Source organism: Cuculus canorus, chromosome 4 (genome assembly GCF_017976375.1).
Source record: "Cuculus canorus isolate bCucCan1 chromosome 4, bCucCan1.pri, whole genome shotgun sequence".
Taxonomy (NCBI): domain Eukaryota; kingdom Metazoa; phylum Chordata; class Aves; order Cuculiformes; family Cuculidae; genus Cuculus; species Cuculus canorus.
Genome location: NC_071404.1, coordinates 12815891 through 12836300, shown reverse-complemented (window position 1 = coordinate 12836300; position 20410 = coordinate 12815891). Strand labels below are relative to the sequence as shown.

Below are 20410 nucleotides of genomic sequence, written 5' to 3'. Positions count from 1 at the left end.
ATCATATTTAGTTTAACTGTTAGGAATCATGGAACATTATTTAGAAACTGTATCTGTAGCCAAGACTGTACAAATCTGTCACCTTCTGCGTGCAGTGCTGAGGGGGAAAGGCAGCTTTTAAAGTATAGATTGCTGTTCCCCTGCAAACTCTAACATAGCAAGCAAAGGTCTAATTCTCTCTTCCTGAGGGAAGAGTGTTCACAGCGTAAGACTGTGCTCTGCAAACACGCAGTGAACTCCTGTGTTCAAGAGAGGAAGGCCACCCCCTGCCTGAAGGATGACCTGAAGGCAGTACCTGCCTGCAGACAGGTTTCCATCCCATGCAGCGGCAGCCAATGATCGGTCATGGCTGTTCAGTGTGGAGGAGACGATAAGCTTTGAAAAAACCCAGAGACTCAGAAAAACTCGTCTCTCTGAGCCAGAAGCCCAAAGGAATCATTCTCACAAGCATGAAGAGATGGTGGAATAAGCCCACTTCAGTGGGTTTTTTTGTTTTTTTCTGTCCTATCTTCCCTTTACACTGCTGTTTTATTCTCCGGCAGCACTGAGAGGCAGCTGAAATAAGGCCTTCATGACTTAATCTTTTTGATTCCAAAGACTGTAATGATTGTCTGACTGCCAGAGTTTTTTTTAACAGAAACTTTTCTTTCTCATTTCCTTCCCCACAGGAAAATGAGCAGCTGAACATGATGAGCAGCTGCTTAAGAGTAGAGTAGAGGCTGGTCAGTGTGCTCACAGATGGAGTTGACCACTCTTTGGAGTCTCCCTTTCCATGTACTCCCTTAAAGCATTTCCAATCCATTGTTTAAAAAAATAGTGTAAATTCATCCAGAACCACGGATGAACCATGTAGAATAATGCCAGTGATATTTTAATCTCCTTACAGGCATTAATGCCTATGATTTTTATTACTGCATATTGAAGGCCACAACTTTCAAAAGCAACTGGTATTCTTAATTACTCTCATTGAGACATCTAAGTGGGGCTGGTTTTCCAGCAGTGCATGCTCCATCAGCACCTCTCTTCTAGGGCACCTGAGCAACCAGGCACTTTTGACATCACGGACAACGCACAGATTTTGAGTCACAGATGTTTCTTAGCAAGTTTCAGAGGCTAAAACAGCAGTGTGCTTTTTGAAAGCTTAGTAGATTTTATAGCACAAAATCTAACCATGGACCACAGCTTCTAGAAACCACAAAATCTGATGTTGTTCCACAGTGTTGAGTGTGTCACAGATCTGTATAGTCAGGAAATGTTGGAAAATGACCCAGGGAGAAGATAAAAGAAATGAGTCAAAAGGCGAGACAGCACTGGCACCAAGGTCAGTATTGACATTGTTCTCCCTGCAGCTCACATTACCCTTCAGCTTGACAGCTGCAGAAAAAATGTCTTATCTAAATGATACCCTTGCTATAGGGCACGTTAAGGAAGTCACAGAATTTCTTCCACTTTAAGGAGGAAGAAGGGGAAGAGACCATAAGGGTTGAGTGTTTTAGATATAACTTAGACCAAATTCTCCTCTGGTTTTGGGATGTGCCTTTATTAGATTAAAAGGACTACAAGGGATGCATGGCTCCAAAGTAGCATATGTAAAATTATACATATATACACTCACAAACCCACAAACCCACTGATATTACATGATAATATACATTATATTTTAGCCTGTTAATATAAATAATATAGTAAACATACACATATATAAACTATATATGTATACACATACACCCGTATACATACAGATGTATATAAAATACATATGATTCTTTCCTTCTAGTTTTCTATGACAGCTTTTTTGCTTAGAAGCTATACACCCACCATTTATGTTGTCACTGTACAGTTACAGTTACTATAAGCAACTGTTAATTACCTGAAGCCGTCACCCAAGCTCTGAAAAAAATGTACTTTTGAACACACAAAAGGCCAAGTCAAAATTTCTATATTCTGTTTCTTTATACTAATTATATTGATTTTACCTGCACAATAAATCAAATCCCTTTGGTTACCAAAAATTTTAAAGATTCACTCTTGATGTAATTCAGCTTTCAAATTATATTGAATACTAATAAAATACTCAAAAAAATGCGTTGCCTATTTTTAAAAGACAAAAGCTAGGTATTTTACTACCTCTCACCTCCTATATGCACATATTATTTACAGCAAGCATCTCTGGATCTGAGACATACCTTGTTCTTTCCCATTGCACACAGTAGTGATTCCATTTTCCACAGCACCCTCCCCATCTGAGCTTGGCCTCTCAGATGACAACTTCTGCAGGGACAAAGAGGTTAGTAGACATACAACGTTGTCACCTTCACCAAATGAAATGTCATGAGTCAATTTAAAAGTATGTTAACTGTGAAATAAAACACATTTCAAGCTCTCATCTACTTGGAAGACAAATAGAAAGCAGAAAAAAAATCAGTTCTAGAGATTTTTTTTACATTGCTGTACAGGCTTTAGAAAAGCACAGGAACCACAGAATAGGTCTAAATTTGAAAGTATAGTCAAAACAGTAAAACAATCATAATTCAAAACATGTATTACACAGTATATTTTAATGGATTTCTAGACTCTAAATGTTGCCGTTTATTAAACTGCTAAGTTTACAATTACATGAATCAGATAAGAATATTTTTAAAATTATTTCTTTAAATAATGCTTCACATATGCATTTACAATTATTACCTATCAGAAAATAATGCATTGCTACATGGTGCTTCTATACTTTTAGTATATGCAAAGAAAGAGGCGTTTAAAGCAATTCTTTTAGAACCAATTATTCTGTAGTGGTTGTATATTAGATATAGGATAAAGTGGTATAAAGTTTATGTCAGCACAGTTTTGGTAACCACATTAGTCATGAGAGATGAAGCCATGAGGAAGATGCAAAGATTATTGCGAAAAGAAACCAATGAGAAGTTTTGCTGCACTTTTTTTTTTTTAGAGTATGAATTTTAGAAAACAACTACTTTATGACACTTTCAGTTACTTTTTCAACACTGTGGAGGTGTGTGCAAACATGCAAACATAACAGCTTTTGATTTGTGAAATCAGAAGATCTGAGTTGTCATGAAACATCCTTTGCTCTTAGTTTCCAGGCAAAACGCAACCATATGTGAATAGCCAAGTTTCTGTGATGAGGCACAAATACTTGAAAGGGTCTGCCAAAACAGTGACCTCAGCCAGCCCACAGAGCTCTTCAAGAACTAAATTCTTAAAAATAAAAGATTTCCCTTAAAACTTTTGTAGAGTCTTCATCTGTTCTTCCCTGATGGTCACATCCCTGATGACACTTTGCACTTGACAGAGAGTGTCTTGGCACCACAGCATATGTATCAGATCTGCTTAGTCTGTACCCTAAACAGCTGAAGCGAAGCTGCTAATGGACACAAGCCAGTCTGCTGGTTGTTCGGGACCAAATAAATAGACATGGCAGAAGTCTGTGGGATATGTGCACATATCCAAACAAACAAAAATGACACGGGGGCTAATAGTCTAAAGGAATAGCATGAGTCAGCAGACAGTTATTGAAAATCACCCCAGAAAATGGTCTAACATGAAATAGTTAAGACACGGAATCAGAAAGTCAACTCAATTTCAGCTTTGTGCTCTGAACATCTCTTAAGCCATGCAGTATCTAGTAGTGCCCCTGTAATAAGTAATCACAACAAATTTTACATTCATAATTTTGATAAATTTACCTTTTCCAGCTCTGTCTTATGCACTGGAGAACTGGACAATGGCCCATCAGAGTCTACTGCTCCCATACAGTTGCTGCACACATCTTTTATAACCTTAGGTGACAAGGAAAAATGTATTAATTATTAATAAAATATAAAATTATTTATGAATGTGAAAGGAGATGGGAAGGAGAATCCCACAGATATTTACTAGTGGCAGGCTGCCACTACACCAACTTCTCCATGTCACTTCCATAACTCATTTCTTGTATGACCTGGAGGAGACATACCATCTAGAGCTGGAAGGTTTCAGTTTCTAGACAAGCTGAGCTGCAAGCTTCTCCAAAGTAAAGAAAACAACGGTGCTGTTGATTTCCATGTGCTAGTTTTGCAATACAAACTCAGCTGACACTACCAAATGAATTTCATTACGATGATGAAAAAGTGGGATTAGATCCAAGGTCCCACATGCCAAAGGACAAGAGTTTTGCATAATATACTATACAGCTGCTTTTTTTTTTTTTGCTATTGGAGAATAATGAAGTGCTGATCATCTTACAGTTAATGATGCACAGTGGTATTTTGTGGTATTTTTGTATTATACATGCACATTGACAGAAAGGTATAGGTCAAAGTAATAGTAAATATGTTCTCGGAAATGGGAATGACATTACATCTGCTTTTAAAAAGTCCAAGAAAAATCCATAACTGAATGCACTATGAGTTTGATAGAGTTTGAAAAACTTCAAAACCTGAAACCACATGAATCTAAAAATATGCAATAAGTAAAGATATTTGATGATTCCCTATGGGAATAATTAAGTGTTTTATCTCTCATGAGGTTACTGACAGCCCAATATCAGTCTCAAATTGCCTGTGCTGATGAGAACAGGTCTCAGCTCTCCATCCTGACTCACAGTGAGGGGGTGCTGAGCTTCACACTGCTGATTACAGCTGTGCAGCCACACAAGCACAGCAGAACCATGCAAGTTAACAAAGAAAGGCACCCTGCTCTGCTGGAAGAATTACTGCTAGACATGCAAACTTTCTCCTCTACATGTACATGTATGTGTTTACATATCCTCCAGAGAGCCTGAGTGGCAGAGAAGGAGGATCTGGCCTGAGAATTCCCAGTTCCAGGGAAATCAGCAATTAGCTAACTGTCAAAATCCAGATTTCCTTAAAGAAGAGGAAAAGAAAACCAATAAACAACAATTTTTCAGTTTTGAACTGAACAATTTAGATGTGGAAACCATTAAAGAGCTAAAGATGGCATCAAAGAGTCCTTTCACAGCACTGAGGTTCTCATTAAGGGTGAAGCTAAACAAATCAAATGTTTACGGGCTTACGAAGACCCTACTGCTACAACTCACAAGCACATCATATATTACAAGCACTATATGACATAAAGAAAGAAAGAGCACCAGCCTCATTTTGCAAATGGAGAACTAGCACCAGTCCCATTTTCCAGATGGAGAACTCAGGAACAAAAGGAACATTACATCACTGTCTCAATGTCACATTAAAAAACTCTAAGTAGAGCAGGGAAATGAACCTACACTTTTATTTCTAAGCTAGGATCTTAAAACACTTCAGCATCCTTTCTTGACTGTCTGAAACTCCCTATATCTTGTCCCAGAAACATAAGCACTTGGCATTTCATGGCACTTGGCATCCTTCGTAATAGAAAATTTTGACATATCTGTTGCAGAGCATTTGCACCTCGGAGTCAAACATAGCCCTAAATTCCCCCAAATGATAAGACTGTTTGTTTTTTTTATACGCATTGTTTTATTCTCAACTGCTGGTCCTCAGTATGGTGCAAATACACTGCTGTTTTCTTCCTAGAGAAGTGTGACTGTACAGTTTCTGGAAACATTCATTTCTGTCTCCTGCATGACCCTTATTCAATGGCTCATGTTCTCAGCATCTGCTCACGCTACACAGTTAGTTATTTTGGCAAAGGCAGATAATAATGGGAGTTACAGACAGAACAGAGGGAAATGATTTGGCAGCACTAAATGAATAGTATGTGCAAAGTCATGCACTCAAGTAAATCCGGTTCTTATCATACCTCACATATTTAAGGAGAAACTTAAAGTGTTTAATTGGGTTGTAATTAAATTTTTATTAAAAAAAATGACACACTATCAAATGGAAGCTTGTGGCAAGATCTGAAATAAATGTGCATTCAAGGATCCAACACTTCATTTGGGTTCAGGGGGTTCACTGGCAAAGACCTGCTCATCACCTTCTATGTGCAATATAATTGTGTTCAATGCACAGCATAAAACTCACACTTCTACAGCTCACTAGGATGAAATGCCTTTAATATAGAATGGTTGCCTGGATGCACTCTCTGTAATTATGTTTGCAGACAGCTGCCATTATAAATGTGGATTTCACATGCTTATAGCTTTAACTCAAAATTTTAAGGATAAAACATTCCACCAGTGTTGCCAACTTGTATAATTTCAATCACAAGTCTTGTCATTCTTGTCATTTTTTCTTGCGTTCCCTCTCCTGGAGCAATACAAAAACAAAAGATCCCTATTTTCATTAAAAAATAGTTGTGAACAAGAGTGGGGAAAGGAGGTTAGCAAATGTTTATCCATTACAATGAAATGTGTGAAAATATGAATAAATGTATCTCAGTGACTCCAAAACTAGAAAGCAAATAAAAGGAATCCCCAAATGTGTTATTTTTTTATAAAATGGCATAATTGGGAAGGGTGTACTGAGAATACTTTGTAATGGCATATACTTCCATTAACAGTTTAAGTTTTCCTATACATTAGAAAAGCTTCTCTTTTTCTCACCACAAATGTCTTTATATATTATAGATACACACACTCAGGGTGATCTGCCAGGAAAACCGAACTGAGATCATAAACAGGAGTTGTATTCAAATATTTAAAATATATGAGCAAATGTAATCAGAAAACCGAAGACCTTTCATTTCTTTGGATAGCCTCAAAACTAAATAGATTTAATATAACCTTCTGTTATTCCCCCACAAGAATTTTAAATGCCACAATTTTCATTACAATGTTACAATTAGTAGATGTCAGAACTGCCTCTTTCAAATGTAGACCTGGAAAAATCTTGTGCGGCCTAAACTATATTATTATTCATTACTTATGTTAAAGAAAGGTCTTGAATCCCCAGCCTGATCAGGATATACACCAGTGTATAACATTGACTGCAGTGACATGAAGAATAGAGGAGAAATATTTGCAGATACAAGGCAGGAAAGATTCCCTGACCCAACCCATGGACAGTGACAGTTGAAGTCAGACGAATTTCTGCCACATGGTATGTCTGGAGTATTTCTTTCTTTAAAAGTATCTTACTACTCAAGCATTATCATTTACTATGAAACGTTCACATCTGCACTCAACCTACAAATCTGTCTAATTCTTGTATCTTATTTTAAATGACACACTATGACTGAAGGCAAAATAATTTTTACACGCAAATCAGAAGAATCCAATTAGATTTTTCCAGCTACCTTCAAAGATCCAGACATCAGATATAAAACATGGGCTATGCTGTGAAAGCAAAAATCCAGCTGATCACCAGCCAGACCCAACCACAAAGAAACCTAATAAATTCTGAGTAAACGTTCTAAATTTCTGGCTGGTTCCTTGCGGTTGATCTCTGATAAAGAGTAAGAGTCATCCTGCGTTTGAAGAGCTTGCAGATCTCTCTCCTGATGGATACTGTGGGATGAGCTCAGGCTGTGCTTATCACAGGGGTATGATTACAGCATCTAGTCTTGTCTTGTGTTTTCATGAATCTCGGAGATGTTCACACTTTTAGTATGATCCAGTTTAAAAGGAATTAGGGAAAAAGCTGATGACCTGGCTGCACGTTTACTTCACTTCTCTATATAACCAGGCTGGAAATCCATCCATCCAGACCACCTCCTCATCCCCATCTATTCACGTAATTCATAAACACCAGAATTACTAGAAATGGGATAGGCTGAATCCCTTGTTTCTGCTGCTTAACTCTGAAGATAGGACTATGGTAAAGTTGAAATCTGCTTATGCACAACACAAAAGAGGAAAAAGGGTTTGGCTCCAGATGTAACTCGGCATTTCTCATTCCTGAAAGACTGCTTTTTCAGTGCTGGAGAAGTACCGACTTTCTGGGACTTTCAGTCATTTTAGCATGACTAAATTTTCATTTTCTTTCTCTTTTGGATTCTTACACACTACAGACATTAACATTACTCTCCTTCTTAAGAGAGCACCAAATCTCTTAGCGTTCTGCAGAGAAGAAATACCCCAAGGAGTTTACCTAGACAAATTAGAGGAAACACAGAAAATTATTCACATCATAGTCTATGCTTTAAGCCACAAAAAGAAAACCCCTTTAGAGTCTGTACTGGAAAACATTATTCGCAAGCCTCTCCAAGCCTGAAAAGATTAATCTTTCTGCCTTATTGCCATTTGTCTGAGCAAAGTGGGGATGAGATGTTAGCAGACTAGCAGCCAGCAAACCTATCTTTAGTGTCTGTATATCCCCTTAAAAATAGTTTTTGACATATTCAACCAAGATAATCCCTTTGTCCTTTCTCCTGTGTTATTACCATGAAGCCTATTGCCATATATGGCCACTGGATCAGGCAGAGCCCAGGGAAGAGGTGCTGAGTGGCCAGGGATGGCATTGATGCTGCAAGGGCAGAGGTACCTGGAACAAGGGGAGCTCCATCCCCAGCCCAGGTAGTGCAGGGATGCAGACTGCACTTTAGGTTGTAAATCTGAGCTAGGTATGATTTAAATAATTTTCCATCCAAAGCCGTGAGCAGGATAGAGAAGGAATACTATCTCATGGTGCAAAGCAAAGGATCAAATCTCAGACATCCTGGTTCTGCTCTGAGAACTGCTGCAGCCTGCATTTGTGATTTTAGCCAGGAACTTATAGAAAATGTATCCCTGAGAAAACAAGCAACTAGGATGTTCATGGTTCTGTAATTTTTAAAAATTTACATATGCATCTGCTTTTTTAGGTAGTGTATTTTTTCCATTGTGCTGGTCCCACAAACACACTCTGGTTCGTAGGATGGGGTCTTCTGGCTCTGGCAAAGTATGCTGTCAGCAGCCCTGCAGGTTACCCAAAGCTTTCACACACAGATCTGTCTGCTGTGTCTCCAGATCATGCCCTAAATAGTTCTTAAGCAAACATTATGACCTTGCAGTGATTTGTACCAAGGTATCTAAATCCCTTTCTTTGAGACAATAGGGGTGTAAGTCCTGGAAGATTTAATTTAGTTTGCAAAGCCTTCACTGCTGGTGATGATGTGCAGCGGAGAAACAACCCTGACTGACTGTCTTGGGATACAGTATGTTCCTGAAGTTACTTATAAACTAACAAACACCGTATGGAAATCACTTGCATCAAGTATGTGCCCCCAAACACTCTTTTTTCAGTCACTTTTAAGGCATGACCATTCAGCACTTGACTCTATTCAGCTACAAAACAGAGATAATAACCTCTTTAGGGAACATTACTTAAGCCAAGAAAGTAATGTTTGAAATGTTTTGAGATCGCTAGCTGGAAATTCCCATAGAAAGTAAAAACAGCCACACAGTGTTTACAGTTACAAGCTCAGTTTTGTGCTTCTTTAAACTGGTAAAGAAGAGCTCTGTCAGCAGTCCATTCTTCGGTAAAACTCAGTTCCCACTAAGACCACAGTCCAGAAGTTACCTGACTACCCTAACTAAGCTGTGAGCAGTGAAAAGACTTTCAAAGACTTTTACAAGAGAAAATATTCTATTAGCAGAAATGGAAACTGGGTACGACAAATAAATTAACAGCTCTACAAGGAATGTTGCAGGGTCTTTGGATGACTGGATACAGACACAACCTTGATTTTCTTCTCTCTGTGGGGCAAAAAATCCCGCTTATTACATCAAGTTCAAAGCTGAGTGAACGCTGTCAAAATGATAGATGCAGAAATGTCTCCTTGTGCCTGAAAGACTCACTGCTCAATTACAGACCCTCAACTGAAGAGATTGCTGCAAAATGGCTGCACATGGTAAAATAAGCAAAAATAAACAAAGGGCGCCTAACATCAGGGAAGAATGAAAAACAAGGCCTGTACTCCAAAATGATAGAATACCTCTCGTGCATGATAAATCATAAATACATTTTTGCAGGAGGTAATGCTAAGAGGAAAGGAAGGCCTTGGGGACAGACAACATGACCATTTCCTTCTTCTACTGTCTTCTACAAGAACCTACTTCAGAACTTAATTTCTTTGGCATCTATGTATCTTTAATATTAAAGGGAGTTTTCTGTGGTCTCATCTGAAGGTCCTGCACACAGAACACATTCATCTGTATGAATGAAGCCACTAAACAAGCATCTTCTTGTAATGTCATGTTCTTAGTAGACCTTTTATTTTCAATGTAGCATTTCCCAGGGACGGTTGAACAAATAAATGTAGTTTCAACCAGTCCGTTGGATATACTGAGACAAACAGGCAGATTTAAGACCTCACTTGACCACAAATGCACAAAAGCACACAGAGATGCACACAGACTCAAGCACGCATGGAAAAAGTTCATCTTTGGGTCTGAGTGTGTAACTGCACGCATTTTTTCATGTACATTTTTGTGGGATCATTTTAGGACTCAAGCCTGGAAAATTCCACCACTTTATGTTGCACACCATATTACTGCTATGATCTCAGCTCTAGCCTGAATTTATACTAGTTAGGTTCCTTGGTCTGAAAGCTTGATAGGCTCTTTGGTGACATCAGCTATCTTTTTTTCACCAAGCATTTCTTAGCTGGTAAACCTGAAACTCCCTTTGTGGTTTCTAGTCTAGACTTCAATTTGCACTAAGTTTATCAGCTGGGTTTTTTTGGTGTCATCTTTACAAAAAAGGTCTCAAATATTCTGCATCTATTTCACACTTGTCTTCCAACAGATACTGTAAAATTATTTGCTTAAGTAAATGTATTTTATACCGATTATATTTGACTCATAAGAAAAAATCATCTGGTTTAGCTTTCATGGGAAAATCTGGCCTCCAAAGCCATTTTGAGCTTTTCAGGCTCAGGAGTAGCTTTAATTTGACACTTACACGTGATTTCATGAGAACCAGTTGTTCCTGAGTGATAATCTGGCTCCATTGACATGTATTGGTATCTTTGACAGACGAGGTATGTTATGATTAAAAAATGCAATCGTAGAGACCTTTTTTACTGTCAGTCTCTGAATCTGCCCATTTATTAATTACAGGAATCACACACAGGTGACAGATCTAGGGTGACCCTGTCCTTCTGAGTGAAAGGCAGGGAAAGCTCAAACTGCTTCACCCACGACAAAGCAGTCATCTCTTTCTCAGAACATAAACTTCCCACACAAAGCTACACATGATTTTCTGATTCTCATTTTAAGTAACGCTGGAATGACAAAAAATAATTATTTTCATAATAAAAAAATCCCAAACTTAAATTTTGATACTTTTTAAAAAATACGAAGCCCCATGCTTTTTATCTCATAAAGCTGTACGTCCTCCGGAAATTCCTGGAGCTGTTGCAAGAGCTGCAGACTCTTTTTGGTTAGATGTTGGATAGGCAATTTGTACTCTACAGAACAGAGAGTGCGGCAGCAGTGCTGAGGACTTGGAAGTTGAGCATACAGTAGCGTTGCCAGGTACTTGAAAGAATTTTATTAATAGAGAGCTTTGCAGCATGAAGGAATAAATAAAATGCTGTCAGACTGTCGCCAAACGCTCCGCAGATAACATACTGTCCATCTATTCACCCTCAGCACATACAACTTTGTTAACATGCAACTGTGCAAAATCTTTTCTTTTTTTTAATTAAAGTAGCAGGAATGCATCTGGGATATGGGAATATACTGCTCTGTCTGTCTGAAGAATGCTCTACGTACAATTTAAAAGGAAAAAAAGACAAAAGAAAACATCTTTTTATGAAAGAAAGTCTGATAAATGCCAATTAATTCAGCATTACTAAATCCAAGTTTAGAACAACACAGGAAATAATGGTGCAGTTACTATGATCTAATTACAACAGAATTCCCTTGGAAAAGACTATGACTTATGGATTTCTTTTCATTCCAATCAGTGTTTTTGAATCTCTACACAAGTTAGTGGAACATTTGTACTATGCTAGATTTAAAAACTTAAAACAAGATAGCGATGTTAGAAGAACCCTAACCAATAGATGCCTGTGAATATTTTCTATTAAAAAGATAACAGAGAGTACATTTTCTAAGATAAGATAAAAATTCGCAGACAAAACCGAACATATGCATGGTAAAGGTATATTCAAATATTGCAAAAATAGAAAATTACAGATTAATTTTCCATGTAGTAAATTAGCCTGCAGCAGAACTCATGCAAATTAAGCTGTATGTTATGTCCCCCTCTTCTTTAGAAAAATTATCTACCCTCAGGAAATTCCTATGTGTTTAATTCAATTGTATTTGGAAAAACGCAATTTATACTTAGAAAAATACGTACCATATAAGGTTAGAACAGAGCACAGCATGGAGAATGTCTGGTGTGTCTTACACATTTAGACTTCTACATGCATTTAAAAGGCTGGATTTCAAGGTCTTAACAAGTTACCAAAACTACAGTAATACTTTCCCACACTACTTCACTGACCTCCACATTAGAGACTGGCGAAGTCCAACATAAATACTAGTAACCTGGTTAGGATCTAAAACTGTAGCTCTTGCACTGGGATTTTCCACATTTGCAGACACTGAGTACAAAGGAGTGAAAGATGACAAAATCTTATTTCTCAGAAGTCTGCATTCCCAGAAAAAAAAATGTAACAGATGATATCCTGCTAGACCAGGATTAGCAAACTTGATTTGACTTCAAGAAGCTGAAGGAGTTTTCTTTATCCAGAGTAATTCAAACAGGTACTGCCTAGGAGAGCCTTCTTTTAAACAGCATCCTGATTCCTGCAGGGTACCTTATGGCAGTTACGAATATATACGCTCCAAAAACCAACCTGGGTGCCATTCCCTCCACCTTAGGGAATTTGAACCTTCAGCTCACTACCAGTGTGCCCTAACCACCAAGGATTGCTGGAGGATAAGCTGGAGATGAAGATGAAATGGAATTTGCTACCTCTCCTTTCCTCTTGTTGCCAGATTATTATGCAATTAGCAGTGAAAACCATATGCAGCAGCAGCAGTAGCTACATAACACTGAGCTGCTGGCTGCCCAAGGAGATGCTTCAAGCCCTGAACTTTAATCTGTATTTCTGCGAACCCAAATTAGATGGGATTTAAGTGGTCCAGACTTGCCTGACTGTCACTGTCTGTATCTCTCTTTTTAACAGCAACTGAGCAGGCAATGGAAGCAATTTGTGAGTAAAAAAGCTCGTGGTAAGAAATCTCCCCTTACCTTCAGCCACTGCTCGGCCTGCTCTTTGCTCTGCACTGCCAGAACCAAGGCATCTGCTCCTTGGTGTGAGATTTTCAGCTCATGCTTCTTCTTTTTGCTGTCTTTGGGAATGTATGTGATACTGCAGTCATTCAGGAGCAGCTCCATCTGTGGCTGTTGGTCCTTGGAACTTTTGTAACACTAGATGAATGTAAGGAAAGTTAAGAAGTTACATACCACCTTTCTGAACCTTGGAGGAAAGCTGTTATTACATATAAATGCTATTTTTTAGTTTTTAATATTTTCCGCATACCCCTTTACCACATACCACAGAGTTCAGTCAATGCCACGTTTGCCTTTCTCGTCCTCATGCCCTCTGTAAAGCAAAATTACTTCCAGACTGACATTGATAGAAATCTTTTACTGCGGAACAGGTACAACATATGCAGAGCATTTAGCTTCTCTACGTTATCCTTATGACTCAATCCTGACCTTGATCAGGTAGGAAGAGGGGGATTTAGGGTATCTGTTCACATGTAGCAGCAGAATAAACTTGTAAAATTAACACCTGTAGAGTGCAGACGCTTACCCTGCCCTGCAAAAACAGCCCAGCATATCAAGGCAAACCTATGCCAGTGCCTACACACTGAGGCTGCAAAGGTGCTGGCACATGCCTTACTCATTCGCTCTTTTCCTTGAGATAAGTTAAAAACCCAGTCACACTATGGAAAGGGAACAAAGTCACAGGATGGTAATTTTTTCAACAAATTCAGGTTAATGGTTAATTAGTCACTGCACAAAACCACATCAATCTCCACGTTAATTTACTCTCCTGGCTAAAACTATATGACTTACATGATGGTTTTCCCCTCAGTAGTAAGTGCTGTCAATGAACAGCCATTTAAAGCTGGACTTTGGATGACCTGCTCTGTGTTTGAACTGATCTAAAAATGAATGGTTTCACATTACATCACTTGTCCTTATAGACCTGGTCTGTTCTCATCTTCTAACACATCAGTGCAGCTGAGGTTCCAAAAGCTGTGGTAGGGTGCCAGACTCCAGAAAACCATTTAATTCTGTATGTGAATGTCCAGTTATTCTATACGCTTATGTAAATTGGGGTTTTATTCATATAAATAATTTATTCATACAAAGGCTAAAAAGGTATCTGATGAGAGGACTAATTAGTATATACATACATAGAATAGCTGAGTATCAACTTGAACAGAGAAAAGCACATAAACTTCTGCATGTCTGCAGCAGTATTCATGTCACGATGCAACCATCAGGAAGACAGTAGCTTTTAGAAGTGTGTTATAAAAACTACAACTTAGGCTGAGCAAATACAGCCACTCTAAACCACCCTCTGCAAATCACTCATAATCCTCCTTTCCTCTCCAAAGCTTGTTAATGCAAAGTTTCTCTAGTTTGGTCACAGATTTTAAGTTTTAACATTAAAAAAAAAATTCAAGCTATGAAATCTTGAAAACATACAACATTAGTCACTTTTGGAAGTAACAAACAGCATCTAATTCCCTTTATATTAATTTAAATATTTAATTACAATTATACATTACCAAACCAGAAGTATTCATGTATTAAAGGACTTTAAGTGAAAAATGATTCCCTACTAAAAGTTATTTTGAAAGTCTAATTCTAATTAAAATATTTTGGTTTTATGATGACAGCTGCATTTATAACACAAGCAATTACTAAGCCCTAAGAACGTATATTTGTTTTACTTGCATATCTCATATGTTAAATGTCTAAGAACTTCTTCAAACAATACACCAGTCTTGTGTAACTTGGTCGTTAAGCTCCTATTGTGATTTTTTATTTTCTTAATCCCTACTACATTATTACTGAAAAGCAATCCCTATAAGGAAAAAAAAAAAAAAGCTTTTCAGACCACACATGTGGCTAAAGGACACGAAAATAGAAAAACCAACATATTTCCACACAGAACAACAGACATAATTGTAGAAATCTTGTGTGACCTCAGAGAAAAATCTGTTTCTTTCTGTCTTTCTTTTCTTTAAGCTGTTATTAGATGGTCCTGAAATCTGATATGATCCTGATTTATGGTGATAAAAATGTGGACTAAGAATAATGGCATCATAACAATATAATAAAAATTGAATCAGGCTCAACATTGTTTTCACCAGAGTAGGATATGACTAGTAAAACCTCAGTAAAACCTCAGTAACCACTGAAAACTAGCAAATTAATTCTAATTATATTTTCAAAAACCTTTTACCCAGATACCCCTATTTCCTAACCTATTCTTTCCAGTACCATCATAAGTACAAATGTACTTGGGAAGTGAACACACCTAAGCTGCATTGTACCAGTGCAGAATAATGAGGTTCAACAGAAAATGTTCTATCACCTGTTAATCAGCTTTTAACATTTGGGATATTACAGTAATTATTAGTTACATGACTAGTTACAAAAGTTGGAAGCACCAGATAGGAATACAGGGAGTGCCTAAGATCCCAGCTTATTTACTACCGTAAGTTTATAATGACATTAATGGCTGTTTCCCTCAGTTAGGCTCTTTTTTTCAGTAAAAAAAAAAAAATAGACATCTATAAGCAGATAATTTACTAACTTATGGAATCTTTTCCTGGTGCCTCCAGTCAGAAGGAAACATAACAGATTTGCTTAAGGAACAAATACAGCCACTTGTTTCTTTCCTTTCTATAATGCAGCTGTGCATCATGTGAATACTGCATCTGTAATTGCCACAGAACAGATGGCAAAGGTTTAGTTTAAAGTGTATACATTACCACGGCATACGCTGCCAAGTGAATTCAGTTTAACAAGGGACTTTTCTCTCCAGCGGTCTGATCCAACAGTTCATGCACAAAGCTCCCTATGGGATTTTTGGTCCTCAGGGAATGAAAGACTGGATTTACAGTTTCAGCATTTTTTTTTCCCAAATGAAACACATTAGAAGCTAATAGGCCTTCTTTCCAACAGCAGGGAACAGACCGGTTTTAAGTGCAATAAAAATCAACGTTCTAAGTGGCTATATGATACTTATAATTTCAGTGCTTCTCTGCTTTTTGGGTAAATCATGACCAACCTCTTTGGTAAGGTTACTATAGATTTGGCCACCGTTTGCCGAACATATTAAAAAACCCGAATTCCTGTAAAAATAAATACATAATCTAAAAAGTACAAAGAAAATACAGCTAGATTAAAATAAAAAATTACCAATAGCTTGTTTTCTTTGATAACACACAGCAGTTTGGTCCATTGCCCAAATCGTTTCTTTCTGAGGAGGAAGGCACAGATTTTGGCATCCTTCACAAGATCCATAGAGGCCTCCTCAGAAGGCCACTGATGTCTCATTTTCTTCCCCTTTCCATCCTCCTCCTCCTCATCATAGGATTCGTAAGAGCTGCTCATAGCATCAGAGTCATAATCTTTAAGAAAAGTGTAAAAGTTAAAACATTTAGGCATGAAGCATACTGAAATAACTGAAAATAACTGAATAACTGAAAATCTCCACAGGGTTCATTTTAATTAAAGCTTCTGAAAGTCAGCCATGAACAAATTACTGTTTCAGAGCTCAGTAATAGCAATACACTAAGTTAATTGAGTAATATCAATACATCAAGGTAATTTAATAAGAGATGTTGTTCCACTACGAAACTTTGTAGAAGACCCATATTAACAGCCTGGGATTTTTAATTGAAAGAATTAACTGAGAACACACAGCTTCTAGGTAGTGCTTTATTATCTTCAAAATATTATTTGGCAGACATTTTGATCTTTTGTACAGAGAAACATCTTCATCTTGTCCCACTGCATAATGCAAAATCTAAGCACAGAAATGTCAATATTAGTACAGCAGATCAAGAAACAAATACTGAATATGACAACAGTCATAAAAGTAAACTATGGGGCACCATCTACCTATCGTATCGTAACATTTCATACAGTTCATTTCATACAGCACCAGCACTGATACAATCAACGTTGAATAGATGACGTTTTTCCTTAAACTATGGATTCTGCTGGAGTTACAGGCATTATTTATTTGTTTATGTGGGTTTATATATACAAAGCCCTTCAGATAACACCTGAAGGCACACCTGTTATTTACTGGCAGATGTTCCCATGAAGGAGAACTGATTGGAATATTTTTAACAGCTGAAATTTCATCTAAACATTTCAAGTAGGCTTTGATATATTTTTAGGCCAGAAGGTGGAAGAAAATCTCTCATTTGCTTTAGCTATGTGTTTAGGACACAACTGAGAGCTAGGAAGGAGAACCAGGAAAATTGGGAAGAGGGTAAGAGACTGTATTGCTGGAAAGTTAATTCTAAATCAGTTCTTCCCTACGTGTGTAGTCAGAAAGGGATATACCCAGACCTCACATCTCCAAATCAATAGTGTATCTTCATTCTTCATTCTGGAGTGAAATGAAAATAAAATTTAAAGCTCTTGAGCTCTTTTTTTTTTTCTGTTTTTTTTTTTTTTTTTTTTTTTTCCTTTAAATTGAATTACTGTCTGCTGGCCAATTTTGTTTTGGAGTGTTTGGTTTGGGGTAGCTCAAAAGTGGTAAAAGCCTCAGATGATTATCAATAGGAAAACAGTACAATTTTTCACTTGCTTTGAAAAAGTCAAGAGAAAGATGGAAATAGTTAGGTTAGATGTTTTAAACTGATAGATTTATTAGAGAATATTTATTTACAGGGTATATGGGTTTGTATATTTGTTTAAAAGAATGTGTAAGGTCTGGTAGAATTTGCTGCTTCATCCATCTCTTCTTCCTTCCTCCCCACGAAGCAGGAAAAAAAAGCAAACAAAAACCAACCAAAACCAGAACCAAAACAAAATATTCTCCCTCATCAACCTCCTTCAGGAGTTGCTGTCACACAGAAACATCAGAAAATGTTTGAGAGATCATCTACCAGTCTCAAACACACAGCAGCATGCCAGCCTGTTTGAAGCAGAGGTAGAATGATTCATATGGTGTTACCAAATAGGAAGATGTAAGGTCTGGTCACTAAATCACCATCTTCAAGAAGGCCTTCTCCCAAACGTACAGGCAAAGGGACAAGTCACCATAACCAAAAGCTGATGTCTCTTTGGGAACTTTAACTTTAACTCCCGCCTTTACCTTTTCAAAAAAGTAATAGTTAGGTGCCCATAACCTCCTCACCCTTCTTTGAATTCAGTAGCAATCTTTGCTGCAGCTATGTCACTGTCACAATTGTCTCCTCGATTTTGCTCCCATTATTCTTACACATTTCGTGATTTTGTTCTAGGTTAGGCAATAATATCATCTTGAAATGTTTCGGCTTTTTTTAAGTTAAAAAGAAGGAGAAGCTAGAAGTCACTACTTTCATAATGACATATCCTAGTAGCATTTTTCTGTTTAATTACTAGTAAGACTTTTCCTCCAAAACTAAGAAACGACATTTTCAATGTGAGAGTGTCTGGAGGTTCATTGGCATCAGACCAACTTGAAACATGACTGTACAGGAGGGACACTCCTCAAATACAAACTTCTCAAGACAGTGGAGCTGTAACACTTCTCTGCACTATGACTATACGCTGAAGAAAGGATGTTTGCATGGCAGAGTCAAAGACTTCAGTCAGAGGATGGTCTATCAAATATATCTTCCCCATCTGCTTTTTTAAGTGCATCAATCAAAAAGATGCAAAAAGTGAATCTGTTTAATATATTGGGGGTTTTTCCCTCTGTAGGACATGATTTAACAACTTCATATTGCAGAAAAGAAAGTTTCACCTTGGATAAAATTATCGGTCATTTCTTCGTCAAATGTCAAAGAGTTGCTTTTCTTCTAACTATAAAACCCATGCAACAATCTCACTTGTTTTTCAGCAAGTCTACTGGATTAAACCATTGGTTTTTTCTCACAACAGTCAATCGTATGACATTTTTTCCTACAGCAGATTTTACCAGTTTCTAAAAAATTAATGGTAGGAAGTGCTGACTGAAAACTCACTAAGATTCTGCACATTAATATCCCACAGGTACTTCCCATGTAGGCTCACAAGCAGTCCAAGTGCAGATTTCAAGTTAGCAGTAAGGTGTATAAGCAGCAGATGGACTCTGCTAGCACAGCTGATGTAGGTTCATCCAAATCTCTGTTTACGGGACGTTGAAAGCCTACATGAACATCTGAGGCTGACATTTCTGGGCTCACATCCTCACACAGTCTAACAGGATCTCTAGGGACCTGTTGCCATATCCTGCTCGTTATACTACTCCCCATGTTTCTCTTCTCCTTGTTTTGTGGAACTCTCAGCCAGAAGAAGAGTTTGCTATGTGACTCACACCAGGAAAGATGACCACCTTGGACTACTAATTTAATCCAGGCTGAAACTTTGCTGCTCTTTGCCACATCCTGCTTCTATTCTTTTTTTCATCATACTGTATTCTGCTCATATTGTCAAGGGACTCCTTTAACATAAATATCATAGACAGTCTATTACCCATACGTAACAGGTTTAGCAGACATTCATAAAGTTATGCAGAGAAATCCAGCATGTATGTTTAATTTCAAAGGGTGTTAAAGCAGTATGACTTCCAACTACTACACATTGTGAACTGAAGTTGGGAAGCAGTAAAGCTCCTATTAAAAAATCCTAGATTATGGAAGCAAACTGTGCAAAGGCAAGTTGTGGAAAGCCTACTTGTGACTAAATCCTGTTTTCTCTTATCGTCTCATCGCCATCTGTAATCCAACAGGCTGGATAGTAAATTACAGGTAAAATCTGAAAATGTCTTGTGTATACATTAGAGTCAACACACTCTTTTGGTTTTGGAGTGGGGAAGGGGGCGAGAGAAACAAAAAACAGGTGTAGAAAACATGAAATGTGTCTCTCCAAAATAAAGTGATTTTATTAAGTCTACTAAAGCCTCAGAGACTGAGATGCACTGATACAACATGTTCCAATGCTGCTGATCTACCTTTTTGTGTGTGTGTTTCTGCATTTTCTGAACTACTCTAGCTTCTTTTGACATGGTCTTTTCACTCTTCATCAGAATTTTCCACTGTTAAGTGGTGAAAATGTCAGTGGACTTTCACATTATTTGTAATAGCATATTCCAAAGATTAGTCTGTAATAATTTAGGCATAACGTACAGATCGCTAGCTTTTAATAAAGAGAAAATAAGTTATCAGACAAGGCATATACAGTCTTGTTTTCACCTACAAGTAAGTGTTGATTTACAAACAGGTTACAGGGACTTGGGGAAGATACGGATATTTCATTTTCACGATTGTGCAATAATCTACTGCTGCTGTTTGCTTTTATAGGTAGGACATATGTTATGTAAGACTCCTTGCTATTAATCA

At 37.6% G+C, this 20410-nt stretch overlaps 1 protein-coding gene across 3 annotated transcripts in view; it reads right to left on the bottom strand.

Moving 5' to 3' along the window:
- The window catches only part of AFAP1 (actin filament associated protein 1), a 116679-nt gene that overhangs the window by 27596 nt on the left and 68673 nt on the right, over window positions 1–20410 (bottom strand). For all 3 annotated transcript variants that reach the window (XM_054065431.1, XM_054065433.1, XM_054065432.1), the window contains exons 5-8: window positions 16287–16498; window positions 13089–13268; window positions 3705–3797; window positions 2187–2271 (exon numbers count right to left, since the gene is read on the bottom strand). In XM_054065431.1, the coding sequence (XP_053921406.1) occupies window positions 2187–2271; window positions 3705–3797; window positions 13089–13268; window positions 16287–16498 (570 nt within the window). The remainder of the gene's footprint in view (window positions 1–2186; window positions 2272–3704; window positions 3798–13088; window positions 13269–16286; window positions 16499–20410) is intronic.